General features: G+C 38.5%; 2 protein-coding genes across 7 annotated transcripts in view; one reads left to right on the top strand and one right to left on the bottom strand.

Annotated features, from left to right (window-relative positions):
* The window catches only part of ptprz1b (protein tyrosine phosphatase receptor type Z1b), a 64906-nt gene extending 51544 nt beyond the window's left edge, over positions 1-13362 (bottom strand). For 3 of the 5 annotated variants that reach the window (XR_532787.3, XM_008401422.3, XM_008401423.3), the window contains exon 1: positions 12906-13362. Coding sequence is in view for 4 of the 5 variants with exons in the window: in XM_008401422.3 (XP_008399644.1) it covers positions 12906-12969 (64 nt within the window). In the remaining variant the exon portion in view is untranslated. The remainder of the gene's footprint in view (positions 1-12905) is intronic. The other 2 variants (XM_008401424.3, XM_008401425.3) reach the window with 2 other exon arrangements.
* Positions 40-21126, top strand: coa6 (cytochrome c oxidase assembly factor 6). 2 transcript variants are annotated; one of them, XM_081604174.1, is made up of 3 exons: positions 40-116; positions 19952-20105; positions 20640-21126. In XM_081604174.1, the coding sequence occupies exons 2-3, from the start codon at positions 19962-19964 to the stop codon at positions 20736-20738; spliced, it is 243 nt and encodes an 80-aa protein (XP_081460300.1). In that variant the 5' UTR covers positions 40-116; positions 19952-19961; the 3' UTR covers positions 20739-21126. The 2 variants fall into 2 exon arrangements, with proteins under 2 accessions (XP_081460300.1, XP_008399643.1); XM_008401421.3 differs by lacking the exon at positions 40-116 and adding an exon at positions 19542-19737.
* Positions 21127-22318: the final 1192 nt, after the last annotated feature.

Below are 22318 nucleotides of genomic sequence, written 5' to 3'. Positions count from 1 at the left end.
TTTATTTATTGATTTATTTCTGTTGCTAGGTGAAGGATTGGCATCTCAGTTGGCCACATCATTACCATGCCACAAAAGGAGCCTGGGAACCTCTTCCAGCACTCAGCAACCAAGAGGTGGGTAAACCCTGAACAGGTTGCCAGCAAGCACACACACACGAGACAGACAACCATTCACACTCACACACTCTTACCTGAATGCAGAACAACCAACCTAACATGTAGGATTAGGGACTGTGGCTCAAATCCAGAGCAGCAAACAGAAAAGCAACAGCTGAGACTTTAAGCTAGTCTCTAGCAGAACTGTGGCTGTGATTCAACACTGATACCTAAAAATCAATTGTGCAACTTTGAATCTGAAAGTGAGCTCCAACATGCAGCCAGAGCTACAACGAACAGCACACTCGCATATCAGGACCACAACTAGACATTTTTTAGTAGAGATGTGCCGATCTAATATTAATATCTGTATTGGTTCTGATACTGAAAAAAATTCTAGATCGGGTATTGTTGACAATGTGCCAGATCCATATGGGCAGATCTATTTAGGCTAATTCTGCTTTGTGCTCTGAGCAACATCATGTTTTATTATAATTGACTTTACATTATATTTAGAATTCCTCATTTCTGAACCAGTTGAAAGAAGGTTTGTTGCAATTTATTTTTACAGGTTCAACTAAGGTAGTCAACCTATTGTTTTTGTCAGTTTCAGCTTATTATTTATTTTACATTGACTTTTATACTCCTAATTGCACTGAATGAACAAACTGAAGTTGAATTATTTCAAGTTTCACCAAGCTTGTGAAGTTGTTGGTGTACTTAAGTGTGTTGTGCTGGTGCAGTTCTCAAATAAATATCTATACATCAGTACATTTATGTCTGTGTTTAAAAAAAAAGAAACTGTTTTTCTGTATCAGTTTGGTAGAAGATCAGCTGATACTAAACCCAAGATATCAGTTTCTGTATCGGAAGTGAAAAAGTGGACCGATGCATCCTTAACTTTTAGCAATATAATATTTTGTAAAGCTTATATGTGCTTTACAAAGCACATATAAGTAGGACAATTATGTCCTACTTTCTGTTTTTACTGTCACACGAAATCTTGATAACACACAAAGTGGAAAAGTTCAGTCTGGCCCAACAGTTAAACTGCAGTGTTAAGTTCAAAGTTCACTAACAGTAGTAGAGCTGTTGAAAGAGTCTTTGAGCATTAGAGGACAATGATGGTATTCTTTAGAAATCCTGGATTTTGACGTATGCACTGAAGTCTCCACTGACCATCATCTGGGTAGATTAAAAGGTAGTGAAGTTGTCTCAATCCTTGGTGCCAAAGGGAAGAAAAAAACACAACAGTAGCTTTTTTATGTGAGCACAGTCAGACACAGACAGCCATTGTCAGCTAATGGAACTTCAGACAGACTTCCTCATCTGAGGAGAGCGCTGGCATTTGATGATTGAACATCGGAGAGCTGGTCTTAGCGACTTAGTTTCACTCTTCTGCTCCTTTTCACCTTTTGTTCTCTGGTATCCTGCCATCAGTCTTTTCTACCGAAAACTTTCTGCTCCCCATGCCTAGCAGCTTCCTTTATGTAAATGTTAAATGTATTTGGTTTCTTTGTTAATCCCTTGTCTCAGTGTACAACGGAGTAGTTTCACTAGTTATTCAAACTAAATGAAATTCTTATAGGAACTGCCACAAAACTGATGCTATTTGATTATAAAAACTTTATTATAGTTGCTATAAGTAGAAGTGTAGTCAGTTTTTATGTTGGCCATATGGGCAGTTGCCGATGGTAGCAATAGAAAGGGGGCAAGCAAACAGCAAATTTAAAAAATGTTTGATAATGTGATGAGTAGGCAACCTGGTTGCTGGTGAGAATCAGGATACCAAACGTTAATGTCAGACTCAACTCTAAATGAAAATCAGTTTCCCTGTTTTTTCATTGGCTGGAGTTCCCCATTGCTTTAGTAATACAAGAAGCAACACATCCAATATTAAGCACAAAAAATCTTTATAAAAAATATGTTGTTCTTAGGAAATTTAATTTAATTTGAAATAAGAGATTATCAAAAGCAATGTAGACTCAAACAAAACAAATCTGTGAACTGGTGCTTTAAGTCCTGAAGAAAATGCTAATGTTAGCATTGTTAGTGGCTAGCAGTTTGTCTGTTGTATTCTTACAGTGCTGGTATTGCCTTGTTTTTCATCAAGCAGTCCCAGTTGTTGCATCAGATGAGCCCAGAGTGTGGGTCCGTTCTTCTGCATTGGGTGGAGTTCCCCATAAAATATATAGATATTTTATATTTATTAGGTACAGCAAAGATTTCTCAAACGAGTAGTACATCACCAATATTTCAGTCCCGGTTTGAGAAGTCTGCATGCTTCTTTCATTATGAAAGAAGTACTTGCTCACTCATCCAAACTATTGGAATCAGGCGTTCCAATCACTTCCATGGCCACAGGTATATAAAATTAAGCACCTAGGCATTCAGTTTGTTTTTACAAACATTTGTGAAATATTGTATACTGTATAAATTGTTGTTTATTAAATTGTATTTTTTAATTATCATAATAGTACAAAAAAAACCTGAGATAAAATTCTAAGTCCATATCGCCATATTTTGAGGTATATTTAGGAAATGCAATAGTGTCACTATACAGAAACAAACATTTTTTGTATGCACCTGTAAAAGCCAGTAGTTTGTATAAAACTGGTATTCAGATCCCTGTATACATTCACCCAAATTTTCTGGGTGAATAAGTGGATCCTGGCAATGTTTCAGTTACTCACAACAATCACTCAGTTGCCTGAAGCAAAACATTATTTATACATTAGGTTTACCTGATGAAAACCTGGAGATAAAAAGCAACAATATGGCCATGTTTGAAGCAGAGGAGGAAATGCTACATACAGTGCGAGTCGTTATACAGTGTTGCTGGTTAAAAGGTTTGATTTATAGTGGAGGTTAATGCAGGATTAACCTTTCAGCGGATTAAAAGCTGAAAATATGACACTGATTTAATATTTTAAAATGAAAACCGTGTTAGAATGATTGAATTCTGAGATGCGTTCCCTGAAACTTTATCTATTCCTGACAACATTCATATGTTTAGATCTTATATTCATCGTAAGGACAGGCAAAATGTCCGGCTTTGATTCTGTGCAGCTCTTTTTACAGCAGGTCACTGACTGGTTCATATTGTATAAGAATGTGAAAATCTGTAAATATGATGTTTGACTTGATAATCATATTTTAAATTAGTCTCTTAAAAAGGATATTGTGATTTTCTTTTTTAACTATGCTGGGAAACGTACCAATAATATAACGTAAGAGAGATCAATTTAATAGTTTCCATAAAGTAAATTTTTTAACCTGCTGTTTACTTTTCAGGTGCTTTGTAATGAAAAATTTTGTTTTAACTAGAGGTGTGCCGATCGATCGGCCACGGATCATAATCGGCAGATTTCCGTGAAAAAGTGTATGATCGGTGATCGCCGATCACGGTCCCTTGTTGCCGATCACACAAACCGATCACCTGCATCTCATTTCGCAGCCTGGCTGTGCAGCTGGTCTCCTCTTTCCTTCACACTGCGCAAACGCACAGCAACAAATCCTAAGCCTTCATATGTTTTCAGTCTTTTAAAGATAGTATTACAGATAGCAGTACAATTTGCACAATGCCTGTTTTGTTTTTTTCTTGGAAAAAGTTATTAAAAACAAGTTTTTGTCTAAATTAAGGTGAATTTATGGTTCCTTTTTCCACATAATGTAACCGGTAGTGCTTATGGTTAAAAAAAATAATAATTATGTGATCGGTATCGGTGATCAGCCCTCATGGATGGTCGGAATCAGTATCGGCAGGAAAAAACCTGATCGGCACATCTCTAGTTTTAACACATTTACTCCCAACATTTATCTTTAAAGTCTTGATTAAGGTATGATTATCTGAGTATTTTTTAAAAATCCAAACATCTATTTTACATTTTTCTATTGGTATCTGACATTTAATTTAAAAAAAGTGAACTAAGAAATTTTAACTATAGTTTTTGTTAGTTGTGTAGCTAAAACTAACAACTGTGTTTCCATTGACCATTTAATTGCACAAATTGGAATTACAAATAAATATGTTTAATGTAAGCACAGAAATTGCAAAAAACTCACATTTTTTGTTAAAACGTTTTTGAGCTAGGATGAGGTAGTTTTTCAGCCATATCAAGATTTCTTTTTCGAAAAACTGCAAAGGAAATACTTTATTCGCATCACAAATCTCACGCTAGTTTGCATGTAGCAGCAACGCAACACAAGGAGTCTCGCAGCTGTCAGCCAAATGTTTCATGCAAGTGTTTACATACCATGATTTTTAATGACCTAGTCCTTGTACTATTTTACCCCAACCCACAGTTTTAGCATGATGCATACAGGACAAGCGCGGCGGATGTCACTGTCAGACAATATGAAAGCAAAAGGGTTGTCCTGTCAGACCGTCAGTTCCCAAACCCCGAATAAAAAAACTTGTAAAAGCGCACAGGCTAAAAAGCTCCCAATAGACCCCGCCTCTTAAAACTGTGGGAGGATTAAACTCTGGGCCCTACCCAGGACATATTAAAAGAACCTTCACTGCCATTTAAACAACAATTTTTCTCCTTTGTCACACTTTTAGCAAACTAGCGTAGCAGCAAGACTCCGCCTCCCTGAGTCTCACTTTCAACTTGAGCTTAAAGTGCACATTATAAACTACACACCAGTTTTTAAATTGTGTCAATAGGCCAAGTATAACCGGAGTTATGCTAAAATTAGTCAATCATATTTTTCCGAATGTCAGAGAAATGTCAAAAGCGCCGCCATCTCCCGGCTTTTCCGATTATGTGAGGGAATGAGGTTCCAAACGTACAAAACGAAACCAAACATTAGATTCCTGTGTTTTTGGAAATGTTAAATCTTCAATAAATAACGATGAGCTGTATTTTGTTGCTGAGAAACAAAGTAAAGTTGCGCAAGTAACCGTGACAGAGAAGCGGAACAGAGAAGCGGAAAGGAGTAGCGGCGAGAACGGAGCAGCTGAAAAAGCAGTGAGATCGCGAAATTGATGCAAATTTCGACTGGTAGCAATCACTTCGTAATTAGCTTTTAGCTTAGCGGTTTCTGTTCTGTATATAAAGGATTACCTGAAGAATGAACATGGGATGTAACATCCGAAGCGGGCGCGCAAAAGCAGCGGCACTGTGTTTTCAGCAGGAAGACGAAGAGGAAAAACTCGCAGCCGGAATCCGCGGCGCAGTGAGGATTTCCATGGTAACAATCAGGGGCGCAACTACACATTATTCAGGTGTATGCGAAAACATAAATCGGCGTCCTCCCCCCCCCCCCCCCCCTCCCCCCTCCGGAGACGACGATACGTGAAGGGCGCACTGAAGTGTATGGGAAAACATCATCGGCGCGCCGCCCCCTCCAAACGGGGTTTTGACGCCCCCTCTGGTGCTGCGCCCCTATGCGTTGCATGCGTTGCATACCCACTTTTTGCGCCACTGGTAACAATGGCTGATCGATCATTCTTATTAGCAACAGACAAAGAGTATCAGAGACTGAGAGAACGATGAGATCCTGGCAGTCTGAGAGGCAGTTACTCAGAGATCCAAGCTGCGTAGCTGCAGGGAGTCGATCACTACGGGGTGAGGCGGAGCCACAACTTTAGCAGTAGTGGCTCCGCAGCTTACAGCTGTTTACTACTAAACAGCTACCTTGGCTTTTCTAGCCAAGGTAGAAAAGCCTTTTTCCCCATAGTCCAAAAGACTGCATTTGTGGCTGCATTTTTGCTCCAAAATCAGGGGCGGATCTAGAAAAATATTTATGGGGTGGCAAGAGGGTGGCAGGGTGCTGCTGGGATTTCAGGGGTGGCAAGCTGGTCTCTTTCTAGGGCTGGCCCTAGAAAGAGACCAGACTATGAGACGTTAACTTCTGTCCTGGCCAAAAGGGCGAAGGAAGAAGACATTTACGGCGCTCGAGCTCCACACAAATCGAAATACGCCGCCTGCCCAACGTGCGAAGACAGGGCTAAATACAACCCACATCTGTTAGACAGAGAGTATTGCTGCTCCATTTCTTGAGTCAATAACTTGACCAAGATTAGTCATCGTCCCCTTATTAAATTTGGTGTGGACTGATTTAAAAATAGGATTTAGCTTGGGGGCTGCACAGTGGCACAGTTAGAGCTGTTGCCCTGCAGCAAGAAGGTTCTGGGTTCAATTCACGGCCACAGTCTTTTTTCTGCATGTTCTCCCTGTGCATGCGTGGGTTTTCTCCGGGTACTCCGGTTTCCTCCCAGTCCAAAAACATGACTGTTAGGTTAATTGGCCTCTCCAAATTGCCCCTAGCTGTGAGTGTGCATGGTTGTTTGTCTCTGTGTTACCCTGCGACAGACTGGCGACCTGTCCAGGGTGACCCCGCCTCTTGGCCTAAACGTTAGCTGGAGATGGGCACCAGCAACCCTCCTGATCCACTAAGGGACAAAGGGTGTTAGAAAATGGATGGATGGATGGATAACCAAAATTTATTGATGGTTTTAAGTAGTTGAGGGATTGAGGACTTCAGATTAGACAACATTAAAATAATGTCATTTGCAAATAGTCCAATTTTAGATTCAATACTTTTTATTCTGATACCCTGTATGTTTTGATTGTTCCTTATGGCAAAAGCCAATGGTTCAACTGCCAGAATAAAGAGGAGGGGTGAGAGGGGACACGCTTAACGTGTTCCCCAAGATAGATTAAATGAATCAGATATAATATTATTAGTTATAACTGAGGCTGTGGGTTTATTATAAATTATTTTAATCCAGGTTATGAAATAGCTACCCAAGCCAAATTGAGATAAAACATTGTATAGATAATTATGTTCCACTCTGTCAAATGCTTTTTCTGCATCAAGTGAAACTAAAGCTGTATCGGGATGTTCATATTTAGCTTGCCGCCCCTTTATGAATCCGTTCTGATCAGGTTCAGAAAGAGATGGTAAAAATTTCTCAAGCCCAAGTGCTAGTACTTTAGATATTATGTCAGAATTTATAAGAGAGATTGGTCGAAAAGATTGGCATCTGGTGGGAGGTTTTCCAGGTTTAGGTAGTACTGTTATGGTTGCATTTCGTAGAGAAGGAGGTAATTCTTTAAGGGTATAACTTTCTGCAAGCATATTATAGAGGGGCTGTAGTAGTCTGTTTTTAAATATTTTATAAAGGTCCAAAGGGATCCCGTCCGGACCGGGTGTTTTCCCTGATTTAAATTTATCTACTGCATTTGAAAGTTCATCTATAGATATCGGGATATTCGGCTCTGATTTAACCGTTTCACTAAGTGTGGGGATATTTAGAGTTAAAAAATGAATCTAGTGATATTTGTGATATGTGTCCTTTAGATGCATATAATTTTGAGTAATAATCTTTAAAGAGATCATTAATTTTTAGAGGATCAGAAGTATTTTCATTCTGCAGAGCTTTAATGCGCCAGGCGAGAAGCTTTCCTGCCTTTTCTCCTTGATCGTAGTCGGATCGTTTCAGCTTGAATATCTCTGATGAAGCTTTGGTAGTAGATAGTTTGTTATATTTTGCCCTTAATATTAGTAGTTTTTGCTGATTTTCTTTAGAATCCTTTACATTTATCTCGAGCTCAGCCTCTTTAATTTGTTCTTCAAGTTTTACCATCTCCATGAAGTTTCTATTCGTCTCATTTCTGGTGTAACTTATCATTTGACCCCGTATAAAAGCCTCAGGGGCGGATCTAGAAAAATATTTCTGGTGTGGCAAGATGGTGGCAGGGATTTTTTCAGGGGTGGCAGCATATGCCAGTATGTGTGTGTGTATATTATATATATATATATAAAACGTCTCACTCTCACATTTAGTTTACACAGACCTAATATTGGACTTAATTTACTTGTTGCAAATGTTTTAATTTGCATTCATGTAGCACAGAGGATTACATATAATTTCTTAATATACTATAGTTCATTATTTTTACGTCTTTCATACTCCTGCTAATTGATATGCATTACTGGATTGTAGAGACGGATCTAGAAAAATATTTATGGGGTGGCAAGAGGGTGGCAGGGATTTTTTCAGAGGTGGCAATATATATATATATATATATATATATATATATATATATATATATATATATATATATATATATATATATATAATATTGTTTTTTATATTTTGTATTAAAAACAATACAAAATATTGTTTTTAACTTGCATTGTTTCAACATATACATCTATCAATGCTGCTGCCTCGCGCTCTGTCCTTCTCTCGCACTTCCCGCTACTTAGCAGTGGGTGTCAGATTACATTGTGTTGCATTCAATGTTGTCGGGGATAAAAGAGTTTCATGCGCTTAATGTCCGATTTGCCATAACTATTTATTGAATTCATTGTCGCCAGCTGGGGAGGGCAAGGCTCTCGTTTGGGGTGGCAACTGCCACCCCGCTAGATCCGCCCCTGTCCAAAAATGCAGCCACAGTGTCCAAAAGAAAAAACATAAATGCAATCATTTGCATATTGAGAGTCTACAGAGCCTGATAATTTCCCCACTCTGCTCCTGGATTACCGTTTAAACTTTTGAGCTTTATGTCAAATCCACATGAATTAAATGACAGAAACTAATTCTCTCACCGCATCTTTGATTCATTTTGTCCAGCTGCAGACTGTTAGACTGTCCAATCAGAGTTTCTAAACAGGTATTGTGTAGTTGGTGCTTTTAATCAGTTTTCAGTTAACTAAATTCAAGTCTATGGAACACAAAATGTCACTAGAATTACTCTGTCCTTCTAAAATATTTCAGAAAATCGTAAAAATGCACTGAATCGTATCGAATTGTATCGCTCAACAAATATTGTAATACATATCGTATCATGACCAAAATATCGTATGTCATATCGTATCGTGAAATTATTGTATCACTACACCCCTACTAATCAGAATATCTCTATACCTAGCCGCTGGCTTTTATGGGCTTAGTATTTTAAAAAGAAACCTGGGGCTTTTTATTCAAGACCACTTCTGTCTGTAAGGCTACTTTCTCTACTGATAAAGAGGACTTGTGTGGACACTCAATATCACCGAGCCACCCTTAAAGAGAATCCATTCTTACAACATGTTGAATTTTCTGAGCTTTTCTGGAACCACACCAATAACTTATGGGATGAATTATCAGTGGTCATGTTTCTATCGACATTTTTAAGTATCGCATCTGAAAAGGTTAGTGGAATGGCAAAATCCAAAATAATTTCCACAATTTTGCAAAAATGGTTTTACAGTCGCTTGAGGTAGTTTTTGGCTTTTCAGAAAAAGATTTAATACACTAAAGGGGAGATGGAAACAGATTTGTCAAATAAGTCCTGACGTAGCAACTGGCTTTTGTGTCAGAGTGTAACTGAGCTACCCGACTTGTGGAATGCTAAACTGAGGAAATTTGTACAATATCTTTTCATCAAAGAATTAAAAAGATAATAAAAATTTTGAAGCATTTCTAGGTCTACCCAAAGCTTCTGCCTCAATAAGCTACGCCAAAGTCTGTTCCTGAAATTCTAATTTTCTCCTCCAAAAAAAAATCTTGAAGACCACAAACTGCTTGTTGACAATTTGCACAGACAAATATAAGTCCTGACATGGCAAGCATTTACCTTCAATCCATCTAACTATGAACTTTATATAGATTTTTGATCCTTTTTTTAAGAACTCAGTCTATAAAAGCCTATATGTCCAAGTATAAATATTTTGGAAATGTTATAAAGTATGGATTGTATTTTTGAAAAAATAAAATAAAATTTGAAATGCACAGACACTAATAGTTAAAAGGCACTGTCATGACAACACCTTTTAGGAGCGAGCACTTTCCTGCATCTTCCCAATTTGTTCAATATGTAAGGAAGGAGAGTACTTGAGTTATCAACGGAACCCGTTGATAACTTCTTGTTAAGCTGACGTTTATTTCTAATCAATTAAAGTAATATGAGATTGAGACTTTGTATCCACAACTCACAAACCCAAAACATAATCAATCAATATAGCAGCATTTGGTTTTTTGCCATCTTAAAATGATGAGAATGAACTTATTTGTAGGTTTTAGCCTATGGCAAGAAGCCCTAACTCTCCTGATAGTCCTTTTTTCTGCCTTTTGCCTTTTATTTAGAAGCTTCCACTTAGTATTCACACATATCTCAACTGGTGAGATTTAACACATGCAATTATGAGTAGAAAGCATCAAATGCAATCATATTGTGCAGGCTAAGTGGGATAAATGGAAGGCTGGTGACTGCTGTTAACATTAGAGGAAAGTACCGCATAGACAACTACCATGCTGAGCTCAAGAAGATTAGCTTCAAATCTGAACGCAGTTGGATTCAAAGAACTCAAAACTCTGCTTTTTTTTTTTTTTTTTTAAATACTGAATATTAAAAGTTAAATCCTGCAGAACAACAGGAAGGCATGTCATGATCTCGCTCCCCTGCTGAACCGCACACTCAGATTGACGGGCATCATCTGCTAGAGCTACAGAGATCCGTGGTGTGTCGATGGAACCATGCTGAAGAGCATATGCCTCGGTGCGAGAGGCACATGCTGATTGGTGGAAACAAGGCCAGAGATGGCAGCCATAACATCACAGCAATTTATATGTATGTAGCAGAGTGTGAGAAGGAGGTTAGGCATGAAAATGTGTTCCTTTGGAGTCTAGGCTTACTGGAAGACAGGCGGTGTTTTCAGAAGTACTTATCAGGTTCACTTCGTTTCAATAGAGAGCGAGCAAATAACAAGACATAGAGGAAAGCGGTTAGAAGACAGTGAAATGAGGATGCGTGCAGTTGCAATGATGCATCTTTTAACTCATTCCATCTCTCTACATTGGCATATTTCTACCGTATATTACAGTTCTTTGGGGTTTTGTTTCTATTGGTTTCCTCTGAGTAAAACATGATCACAGAAGAATAACATCAAAGCCAGTTGAGGACATGAAAAAGCCTAATCTGGGCTTCCGAGGCAGAACGTCATGCTCTTCATCTTCTGGCGCTCCTTAAAAGAAATGCCAAAATAAATCAAATAACCTTGTTAGGAGGGAGTTTTAAATATGTTAGTGTCCTTACTTTGATTTCTCCCAGTTCTAATCAAACTATCAAAGCTTTTCGGATGATGAAAAAACTTGAGAGAGTAAAGTGTTTCCAAGTTGAATTTAAATTCTGTGGGGAAAAAAGTATAGAAAGGTAATTATATATTATATATACCAATCAGTGGTTAACAAGAATCACTCAGTTTGTCACTTGAAGAGTGACTGGACTATCAACGTAAAGTGATCTAAAAATTACACACAGTAGAAGCGTTCAATCAACCATATAACTGCACAAATTGGAATTATGAAAATAAATCCACTTGATGGAAAAATACCAATTGCAGAAAAACTCTTTTTTTTTAGAAAAAGTCTTCCACAAAACTACAAACACTTTTTTTGCATCACAAGTCTCACGATCAACAACCGGATGTTACTACCGATGGAAAAGAGAAAGACAGCAGAAATTGAGTGCTTTTGACATTAGTAGAAATGCCTTGCAAATATATTGCAATCAAAAACCATGATCGTTGGATTGTTCATTGACAGTTTGCAGTGTCAATTTTTTTTTTCTGTAATACGTAAAAAGGTCGTCACTGATTGGTCATTGAGCATCTTGTTTGGTCTAACCACCAGAAGATTTAGGGATACTATTTGGATAATTCAAACACAACTTCTTAATATTTTGGAATATTTTCAGATATTTTCTTATGCTTTCTGGCATCTCACAATAATCCCTAATAACTAAATGAGAATCCTTAATCTTTTCTAATAATTTCAGTCCAATTCTGTCAGTTTATTATAGTTTTGAGAGCACTGTTCAAACAAAAATGTTTTGCATTTTGGAAGAAAAAAAATCACATTGATTATTGATTATTCCAGCAAATTATTGCAGCAATATTGACAATAAAGATATAAGTGCGGCATCAAACCACTTTCATTACAAATGAATCACCATCATCATCAAAATTATTACGGTCAGGCATATTATTGCCATCTTCAGAAGATGTAACCGGAACAGCAGCAGGTGTAAAGTTCATTGTAAAATATGTAAATGTCAGCAGTCACAACAATACCAAACAAATTTGCTGCAGGTTTATATATATTTTAAAACCCTACCCTAGACACTCCACTCAAAAGTTCTCATAGACATTTAACTTGAGGTAATTTGTCCATTTTCTGTCTGAGTAGAAATTAAACTGTATAACGTTGATTCCTCAGTGTTAACCCCCACGTTGCCACCTGTTACTCTGAAAGCAGTCCTCTCTTCAGACTTAACCAGCAATAGTTCATACAGACACAAAGCATTCAGGTGGAACAAAAAGAGTAATTTGTTACAAAGATCCACCTTTGTTCTTATTTATTTTTAGATTTCTTTTTTCAAACATAATATTTGCAGTAACTAAGATTACAGGGAGCATCTCAAGTCCTGCACATGGTCCCTCTGCAGAACATCACATTTTTGTTTTGGTCATTCAGTGTTCGTTCAAAAATACTGACCCCAGAGACTTTCATTTGCATGACGGACTGCAGAAGAAAAAATTATTTCAGCAGGAAATTAAAAAGGAAAGAAAAAAAACTATCTCTGCATAAATATAGCTGTTGGACATTCTAATGAGGCTGAATTAAAATCCACAAAGCGACTCTTTACCAACGATTGCACAATCTCAAAAGTGCGCTGGGTGTCCGTGGGAATTCATTAGACGCGCGCGGCTCAAAATGAAGCTCGTTCATATCGTCACATGTCAGTCAGAAGATATTTAAACCTTCTTTCTATCCCCTCTTTTCTCCACCGCAACAGTTCATTCTCTTACCTATGTGGCTGATTAGAAGCAGCTGGCAGATGCAAACATCGGTTCTCAGAGCTGTAGAGTCCATGGTGTCGAGGAGCTCAACGTAAAAAACCGGGAGGAAAAAATATATTTTTCGTTTTTAAATGTTTTATTTTTTTTATCGGATGCGCTAAGAGGTCATCGTTGAGCCCGTCCTCTGTGTGTGGGACGGCTGGAACGGACTCGACACAGACTGGCTGAGCTCGGCTTGGTTCTGCTGGGTTGGTTTAAGGAGAGCGGGCTCGCGCGCCGCCTGGTTGGTTGGTTGGCTGGACGGTTGCGGACTCGCGCTCTTCACGTACATCGCATTAAGGAGACGGACAGCGCGCGCGCCGCCCACTGCCTTGAACGGAAATCAGTGAATCGCTCCTATAATGTGTGTCTGATCTTCCTGCAGGGACCCATTTATCTGCAGCGGCTGGGACTCACTGGCTGCCTGTCGCTCACACAGCCTGTTAGAAATACAGTTAATATTATATCATTTTTTTTTAGCATTTTAACCCATGGCAATATGTTAACAGAACCCTAACAATGATGTATGTAGGTTAAAAAATAAACTATACATTTAAAATGTCAAAATTGTATTTCTCTCCATTTATAATGAAAGGCTATTTGAACAAATGCACACACATTATATATATATATATATATATATATATATATATATATATATATATATATATATATATATATATATATATATATATATAATATACACATTATATATATATAATGTGTGTGTAATATATGAATTAATATATGTGTAATATATGAATTAAGCTTTCAGCAAATGTTATTTAATAAATGCTTAAATTGTTCCCCAAGCTAAGATGAATATTAATCATCTGGTTGACTGCCAATAGTCCTTTATACTGCCAAAAAAGTATATTCTGCACTATAGCAACATCTATAGATTCATTAAAACAGCAGTGATAAAAAGACGATATTAAATAAAGCCAAAGGGTACTCTGAGCATTAAGAAAGGAACAAACTTGGAATAAAATTCTGAAATGCAAATTGAACTTTCTGAATTTTTTCTGAAATGTGTATAATTTTGGTGAAGGCACTCATCAAAATGTAATGTTTGTTTAGTTGTTGACTGTATGGTGTTTTCTTTACAACTTTGTAAAGTGTTTTTATGATATAAAGCACTTTGAATTACCTTGTTGCTGAAAATGTGCTATATAAAATGACCTTAACTTCCTAATAAACTTGACTTGATTGATTGATTGATAGAAATTTCATCTCCCCTTTATTTTAACTACCTTAACAAAAGAACATGATACAAAAAAGTGTGCAATCCTTTTCTTTTAGCATTTTTGTCATGTGTTTTTCTCAGCTTCCAGAAGGATCGGCTCATGTATCAATCAATTAATCAGTCGAGTTTATTTGTATAGCACATTTCAGCAACAAGGCAGTTCAAGTCCTATGCAACATAAAAACACAAAAATAAAATAAAATGTAAAACAACATACAGTGACCAATTGAAAAACCAGTATCAAACATTAGATTTTGATTGCCTCAATCAAAATCCTCAATTCACATCAAATATGTTGGTAAATGTTCCAACTCTAAATAGGTGGATTTTTGGCCTTGATTTAAAGGAACAGATACGCCTGCTAATAGTCTACCAGTGGAGGAGAGGAGGTAGAACCGGTTAAAGCCTCGCCTGTGGAGACAGAGCTTTTGAGAATTAAGATTGGCTGAAGTTTCCTTCCAGGATAGCCATGAATTAAGCTCCATCCATCTTCACATCAACTCCAACAAGTTTTCCCCACCATATGGAGGTGGAAGGTTCAGGGTTACATGCAGCGTCAGTCTTCATCACGCCTAATGTTCTGCATGAAGGTCAAAAGGTTTCATTTCAGTCTCCCCTGACCAGAGCACGCTCTTCCACAAGTTTGCTGCTTCTGCTACTTGGTTTGTGGGAAATTGAAAAACGTCAAAGTAGGAAACGTTTTTGATTCATCTTTTATTTAGAAAGCGCAGCATTGTAATTTTCCACAGAACCAACCGAGATGGCATCAGTACTCCAGGGTGTTACTTCAGGCAAGTAGAAGAGCCATGGCAGAATGGTAATACAACTTCAAAGATACCTTCAAACTGTGCACCACCACACAGAGTGAACCATCTGAAAAAACTGAAACAGTACCACATAATGATGCAGGAATGTGAGCCAAGAGGATCTGAATCAATGCAGGCTTTTTGTGATGAGAGTGAGATTTGGCAGCGGCTGGACTTCAGGATTCCCATGAAGTACACAGTTGTGGGTTGCCGGGTGTTTTGAACGTGCATGTGTGTGTCTTGTGAGAGAGAGAGGGAGCGCGTTTCCACAAGCAATCAACAGGTTTCACTGGTGCAACAGGGCCACGGCTGATGGGAGCTTGGAAGTGTGTGTGTGTTTGTGTCAGAGTGTGTGTGGGGCAAGCCTCGGTCGCACAATGACACAAGGCTCTCATTACTCTGTGTGCATCAATTAGCATACATTAAAAGAGATAATCCCCTTGAATTCACACAGGAGCCTCGTCTCATTTGTTGGACCAACATTTTTTTTTCAGACGCTTGTCTTACAATGTCCTCTCTGGTTCTCTGCTTCCGGGTCTAAGCCGGCGGCCCCGAATGCACGTTTGTGGCTCATGAAAGGGAACGTGGCTTGTACAGTAGCAAGTTGATGGCGGCGGCGGAGTGTGTACGGAAATGAACCAATGAGACAAGAAAAATGTGTCTAACATGACAAGGTTATATAAGGTCTATGGAATCTTATATGGTATGCCAATTTAAAGTGGTTTATAATCCCAAAGAATGGCATGCATTGTCTGTTTCTCATTGCTGATACCTCAACTTCCCTGCCTTGTGTGTTCCCTGCAATCGGTGACTTGCTCACTCCTTCTTGATGTGCCTGGTTCTTGATCACCAGTGTCAAGCCTTTTTGACAATTTGGGCAAAACATTAAAAAAGTTTAAGATGTATGAGAAGGATTTTTGTTAAATGAAAGAGCCGTTGAAAGCTTACGATGGTCAAAGCACTGAGTTGGGATGAAGGAATATATCAGTCTCCGAACTGCCGTTACATGCCGTTGCGGCGGAAAACTGATTGTCTTTTTTCCGAGCTCTCAGGCTGCTACAGATTATGGATCCTGTGTTGCTGCTGTCCGTTCTCTCTCTGATTGTGCAATCAAACCACAACTGGAACATGGTCAATAACTCGATGGTTCTCATTTGAGCTACCTGCAGTCGGCTTTTGAACAAGTCGGGTCTGGATTGTCTAAGATATCTCTTACTTTTCAAGGTGGTCAAGAATATATAAATAGCACAAAATTCAGTTTCTATCTGTGTGATCCTATGCATATTTGTATATGTGAACCCCTGCTGAAAGAACAATACAGTGGTATTGACCTCCAGCGGTGCCAATCGGAGGTCAGTATCCTGGACACCACCGGGCTGACAAACACTGGTCGATGTGTGTGTGTGTTTGCTGGGGAGAGTGGTGCTGTTGGCAGGTCAATGGCTGCTGTGGAGCAACACCTCTCCATGCGCTCATTAGTCCGCAACATGTGTGGCATTTGGATCAATACTGCAGCTAATTATTGCATACAGCATGTACGCTTGAATGGTGGCAAACTTGGGCCAATATTTCAGAATTTTAAATGGGCAGTATTATGTAAAATAGATTTTTTATTTTTTTTGTAGCTTTACATCATGTTATAATGTTATTCCCTCATCAAAAACATACATGGAGTGGTGCTTTAATTATTTCATGCATATTTTGAGAAATCCTCTAATCTCCATGGCAACCATTCAGGTCTGGTGGACCTAGCTCCGCCTTTGAGACACAGCTCCTACCTTGGAACTGCAGTTTCCAGTCTTCTGAGCTTCTGCCTTACAAAGCAGTGACTCCCTACTCAGCTCCTTCAGACTAGCCGTCAGCAATTAGCAAACACCTGGTGGCATCTATTGAGCTCATTGTGGAATTGCAACTCTGGCAAAATATTAAAGGGTTAATAGAGGAGCCATCTTGTGATGACTTCCTGAAGGTGGAGTGTCAGAAACAGCAGTATTTTTTTAGAGACAGAGGCCCAATTCCAAGGTGCTAAATCACAAAGTAAAACTTCTAGTAAGTCAAATTTGATACATACAACATTTTTATAAAAACCAAAGGAAACATAGTTACTTGATTTTGCTATAAAATGTTACTAGGTATCTGGAAAACACATAATACTGCCCCTTTAACGCAGACACAACTGAGGTTTGTGTAAATCTTCCCACAGCAGTAAGACATTGCTGAAAAGTTTGTATTTCTAGCAATATTAGGACTTTACATCAACTCCCATTCACTTTATTAATTGTACCTAACAACAACACTTTTCTTAATCCCAAACATCTAAATTGGGGTCCACCATATTAGCATGGGGCTCATGACTAGGCCCCTAGAGCCTACAAGTTTTCAGTAGCTTAGTGAAAATACCAGAAAAAATCCAAAAGAGGCAACGTAGATGAGTCCACATGCACACACACACACCACACACACACACACACACACACACACACACACACATAAATTCACATCCGTAAGTATGTGTTGGATCTGTAGTTTCAATGGTGGGTCTCCTTTGACTTCTCAAGATTATACTAATTACAAATCCAAAAGCTTTGGGCGAGGGAGCTGGTCCTTAAATATCGGGCTCAGTCATAGGGGCCCCTTGGAGGATTAGAAGCTGGAGCACAAACACCCTGACCTCACCAGGCAGCCACTAATGGCATGGCTCCCATCTTTCCCCCTGAGAACATTAGGTGGTTTTGTGTTTCAGAGATTATTCATCCTCTGGGTTTGTCTTGTTGGGGTCTTTAACCCCTGGTAAAGATGGAGCTGCTAACCAAACTCCACCTTAAGCACAGCTAAGTCATCTGAGTTGGGAATTTGGCCTACAAACATCCCACACCTCAGTCTCAAGGAGGATCTGCTCAAAGAATGGGAAATTAAGGGTCTGCTTGTAACATCTTGACCTGTAGCTAACTCACACTTTCCTCAGGCATGGCTTCTACGTTTTCATGAACACATCATGTGCTTATCCTTCATTAATATATCAAAAATTATGAATATGAGATTATATAGCATTTGTGTTGTTGGAGGAAATGCATGGAAGGTGACTGCAGGCTGCAGTATTTGGATGAACATGTTTAATGGTGGATCAACCATGACGTCTATGTTAATCACTTTTCTCCAGTCAACAGTCTGGATCTGTAAAATATCAAATGAAAGACTTAAAACAGCTAGCATTGTTGTGCAAGAATATTGTGCGACAGAGCAGAGTGATACAGGACTTGTGCAAGGACAGTGAGACAGTGGCGAGGTGTGCAGTGGGAGCAACGCAACATCCCAAAGGAGGAGTAGGAGCACGACATGAATGATCATTGACCTCCATTTTCTTCTTCTTTGCAAATTTGATTTCAGTTAAAAATATTTCACTTAAAGGCTTCCCTTTAAGTGAAGGCTTAAAGGGAAGCTCTAAGACATCTTGAATGTCACAGAGCATTCAAGATTCCGGATAATGACCACTCTGAAAAAGAAATTAATAGTTTTGGCTTCAAAATATTAGGTCTTAAATTTCTGTATGCATGTGTGTACAACAAATCTGAAGGGAGGTCAGCAGGCAGAGTGAGGCATAAATAGAAAATGAGGTCTGCTCCTGAAGAAACCCGAGGAACTCTGTCAAATCTTTCAGACACACATACATGAGGCAAAACACACTCTTCTGAGAAGTGGGTGAGCGCCTCATCCCTACATCTTTGTGTGCGTATGTGGGTTTTTTTTTTATTATTCCCTTTTGACAGTGGAAGCCCACAGACAGAGATGGATTGCTGCTGGGCTCCATGGCAACCAGTGGGGCTATTCTCAATCACTGCAGCTGAAGGAGGGACCAAAGGAGTTAATCAGCAACGCACATTTTCACTCTGCCTTCACACACTGTCTTATTATGCAGACATGTGTGGTTATTAAAACTTTGCTCTGCCTTCAAATTGTTACAGCCTGAAAATATGTTCCTCTTCTGGCTTGATTCTTTTTGGTTAACTTTAACTCTCTTTCATATCTGGAGAAAACAAGTGGAAATTGTTTTTACTTCACAAATAGTCTCTCTTTTTAAAATTGAACTTTAAAAAGTCTGTTTCTTAACCGTAAACGTTGACTTTAAACTGTTTTTTTCCCATCAAACTAAGAAAACGTGTGCCTCAACAACACCCAAGAGTCTAAATATTCACCAGTTCATCTCTCATTCTTACTTTTTTAAACATTAATTTGACTGTGGTTCCACTTCGCTCTCAATGAAGAAAATTTATAAAGGGGGTGAAAAAAACATATACAGCATGTCATGCTTTTACAAAAGTGAGAAACAAGGTTGAATTAGCTGAAATGATTGCAAAACGAAAACATTTTGGTGAGTCTTACGGTAATAAAGTAGTACATGAAATAGAACTATATTGAAATTAAGTGTTTCCATAAAAATTGATAAATAAACTTAAAAAAAATTTCCACAGACAATTTAACAATTTTCATTTTCCGTGTTCAAGTTTGTTGTACAACAGCGACATCACCTGGCTCAACCACGTCATTGCACGTATACGTCATTACCACGCGACAAGGAAGTGCTGTTATTGTCGCGCTTGTCCTTCACGTCGTCCATCCACTTCATGTCGTTATAAAAGTGTACTATACGTTGTTTTTGAAGCAAAGCCTTTTTTAATGGAGTAACGAGGGGAAGAGAAGAAGTGGGTCGGAACCGCGGAGTCATCTTTTTATTTTTTAGCTTTTTTATTCGGTAAGTAACAGCGAAGTTAAATTGACAGCTGATACTTTACCCTGTTATTACTTACTAATTAGTCAGCGGTGTAAGAAATTTTTTTCAAAGTATATTTCATCAGAAAGTAGTCTAAAAAATACATTGAAATTATGGAAGGAAGCTGTTTTTCAACAACTTACCCACCAACCAGCAGCTGTTTCTGAAGCCTAGATTCTCCTAATCTCTCCTTCAGGTGACCAGGAATGGCAGCTCCAAACTCAGCGCAGAGGAAGGCCTGCTGGGACGCCAGGGATCAACTCTGGCAATGTTTGGACGACAACAATGACAAGATTCAATCCTGTCAGAGGTTCCAGGGAGACTTCGAGGCTAAATGTCCAGCTCAGTGGGTAAAGTACCTCCTCGTTTTTAATCATTCGCTGTGCTCGTTGAAGCAGAAATGCTCGAAAACTCTTAAGAAATTTCTTTAAAAATAAAACCAATCTACACATCTGTTTCTCGTCTTAACTTGTTAAGAGTTGAGTGTCATATTTTGACTTTATTCGTGTACTATGACTTTGTTGTACAACTTGTAATTAAAAAAAAAAAAGTTAAAATTGAACCTTAAATTTAAACCTTGTTTAAACTTAAACCTTGTCTAAAGTTATTAAAAACTGCCAATTTCAAACCAAACTTCATGAAGGTATGTTGGTGTGAATCATTTATCTTTGATCAGAAATCTGTGAGATCCAAGTTGATCACAATTTGAATCGTTTTCTGTGCAAAAGAGTCAAACTACATTTCGACAAAGTTTGAATGGCGGTCTAATGCACAGAATGACTTCCTGTTTACTCAAGTTATCAAAGCATAAAGCGTTGCAGAATTGGGGGTTTTGTTTCGTCTCTTTAATCCCCCCCCCTCCCTCCCTCCTCTCTTCCTGGCAGGTGAAATATTTCTCCAAGAGGAGAGACTTCCTGAAGTACAAAGATAAGATGCAGAGAGAAGGCTTCACACCTGCTGAAGGCCCACAAGTAAACTCCTAACTCGTACCAAACAGGAACTCTGGAGACGGACTTTTAATCACATGAGCTCCTGAGTGGAGTTTTCATTGTGAATAGGAAAACTCTTCACCTTTACCATTATTTATGTGATAGGATTCAAACAATATTCATCTTAAGAGTTGCACAACCTGGCAAGTTATTGGACATTGTTCCTTAGAAATACAAAAATAAGGTCTTTTTTTTTTTTTTTGCAAATTGGTCTTAATAGAAGATTAAGATCAATGCAATATCCACCCAGAAGTGTCTGTGCAGTTCGCATAACTGGATCAACTGTTCCTGTCGCAGAGCATTCAAGATTCCGGATCATGACCACTCTGAAAAAACATCAACGTTCGCCAATGTTTTGGAATAAATCAAACCAACAGGGTGATTTTGATGGCTTTTATTGTCGTACATGTATGTTGTTTTCTAGCTCTAGCGCAACAGGTGGATATGAATACCCTTTCAGAATAAAACGGCTGATTTGAGAATGTTACAGGTCATTAGAAACGGGCAAAAAACAACAACAAAAAAAAACCACATTGTGTTTATATTACAAATCAGTGTGTATTTACAAAGGAGTGTGGCCTCCAGGTCAAAGGTCTTCAATGAAACCGTTGCTAGAAACAGGGTTCCTACAGTCTGGAGTTTGATACAAGTTCTTGGTGTCAAATGTATCAGTCAATCAGTCCATCCGTTTGTAAGGCCGCCCCTCTGTCCGGTCAGTCCAACTGTCCATTCGTCCGACTTTTCATACACTAATCCACTCATCACTGCATCAATCATCCCTCCACTCATGCTCCAGTCAACCCCTCTGTCCATCATTCTTTACATTTAGAAGTTTGCATAGCTTCATCTTTGGAAGCACATTTTGAAGTTAACCTGATCAAGAACTTTGAAGATGAAATTTTGACCCCGTAAATGCGTAGGAACCCTGTAGAAATCTACAAACCACAAAGAAAACTGTAGATCTATTCATACTTCTAAGGCCTCTGGCAGTACAAAACAGTCACAAATTACATCTCAATTTTTGTATTTTCTGTGAAAATATAAAGCACATCTTTTTGCATTCCTGCTCAGTACAATGGAGGATTTTGGATAAACCTGACTTTGCCACCATGAGAGTTATTGTGATTTGATGATTGATTAAACTATTGCACAATACAGTCCCGTACTCAGTTTTCAGTCAAGCAGAGCTGAATGGACTCTGCTGCCTCACATAAATTCTCCTCTTGCACATAATCCAGTCATGTACTTCCTGCACCTAAAAAAAACACACACAAAAACGGAGCTAATCCAACAACCAATACTTCTCCCTGCGATCTTAAGGACATTGAGATCTGACAAGACAAAAAGAAAAAAAAAAAAGCAAAGTTTCAAGATCATTTTTAGCAAAGAATACACGGTCACTACTGGAAATACATTCTTGCCGTAAAGCAGAGTAAACAATGCAAGATTTAAGAAAGTAAGCCGTGAACAGAGGTTCTCCAACATCACAGCAAGGCACCAATGAGCTTATATGGTTTGAATCCAGGTTTAAAACAGGCAGCCAACATTTTGGCATTACAGGCTTGATACAGAAA

The sequence above is a fragment of the Poecilia reticulata genome, chromosome 23 (genome assembly GCF_904066995.2).
Source record: "Poecilia reticulata chromosome 23, P_reticulata-male-v2, whole genome shotgun sequence".
In the NCBI taxonomy this organism is placed as follows: domain Eukaryota; kingdom Metazoa; phylum Chordata; class Actinopteri; order Cyprinodontiformes; family Poeciliidae; genus Poecilia; species Poecilia reticulata.
This window is presented reverse-complemented; position numbering and strand designations above follow the sequence as displayed.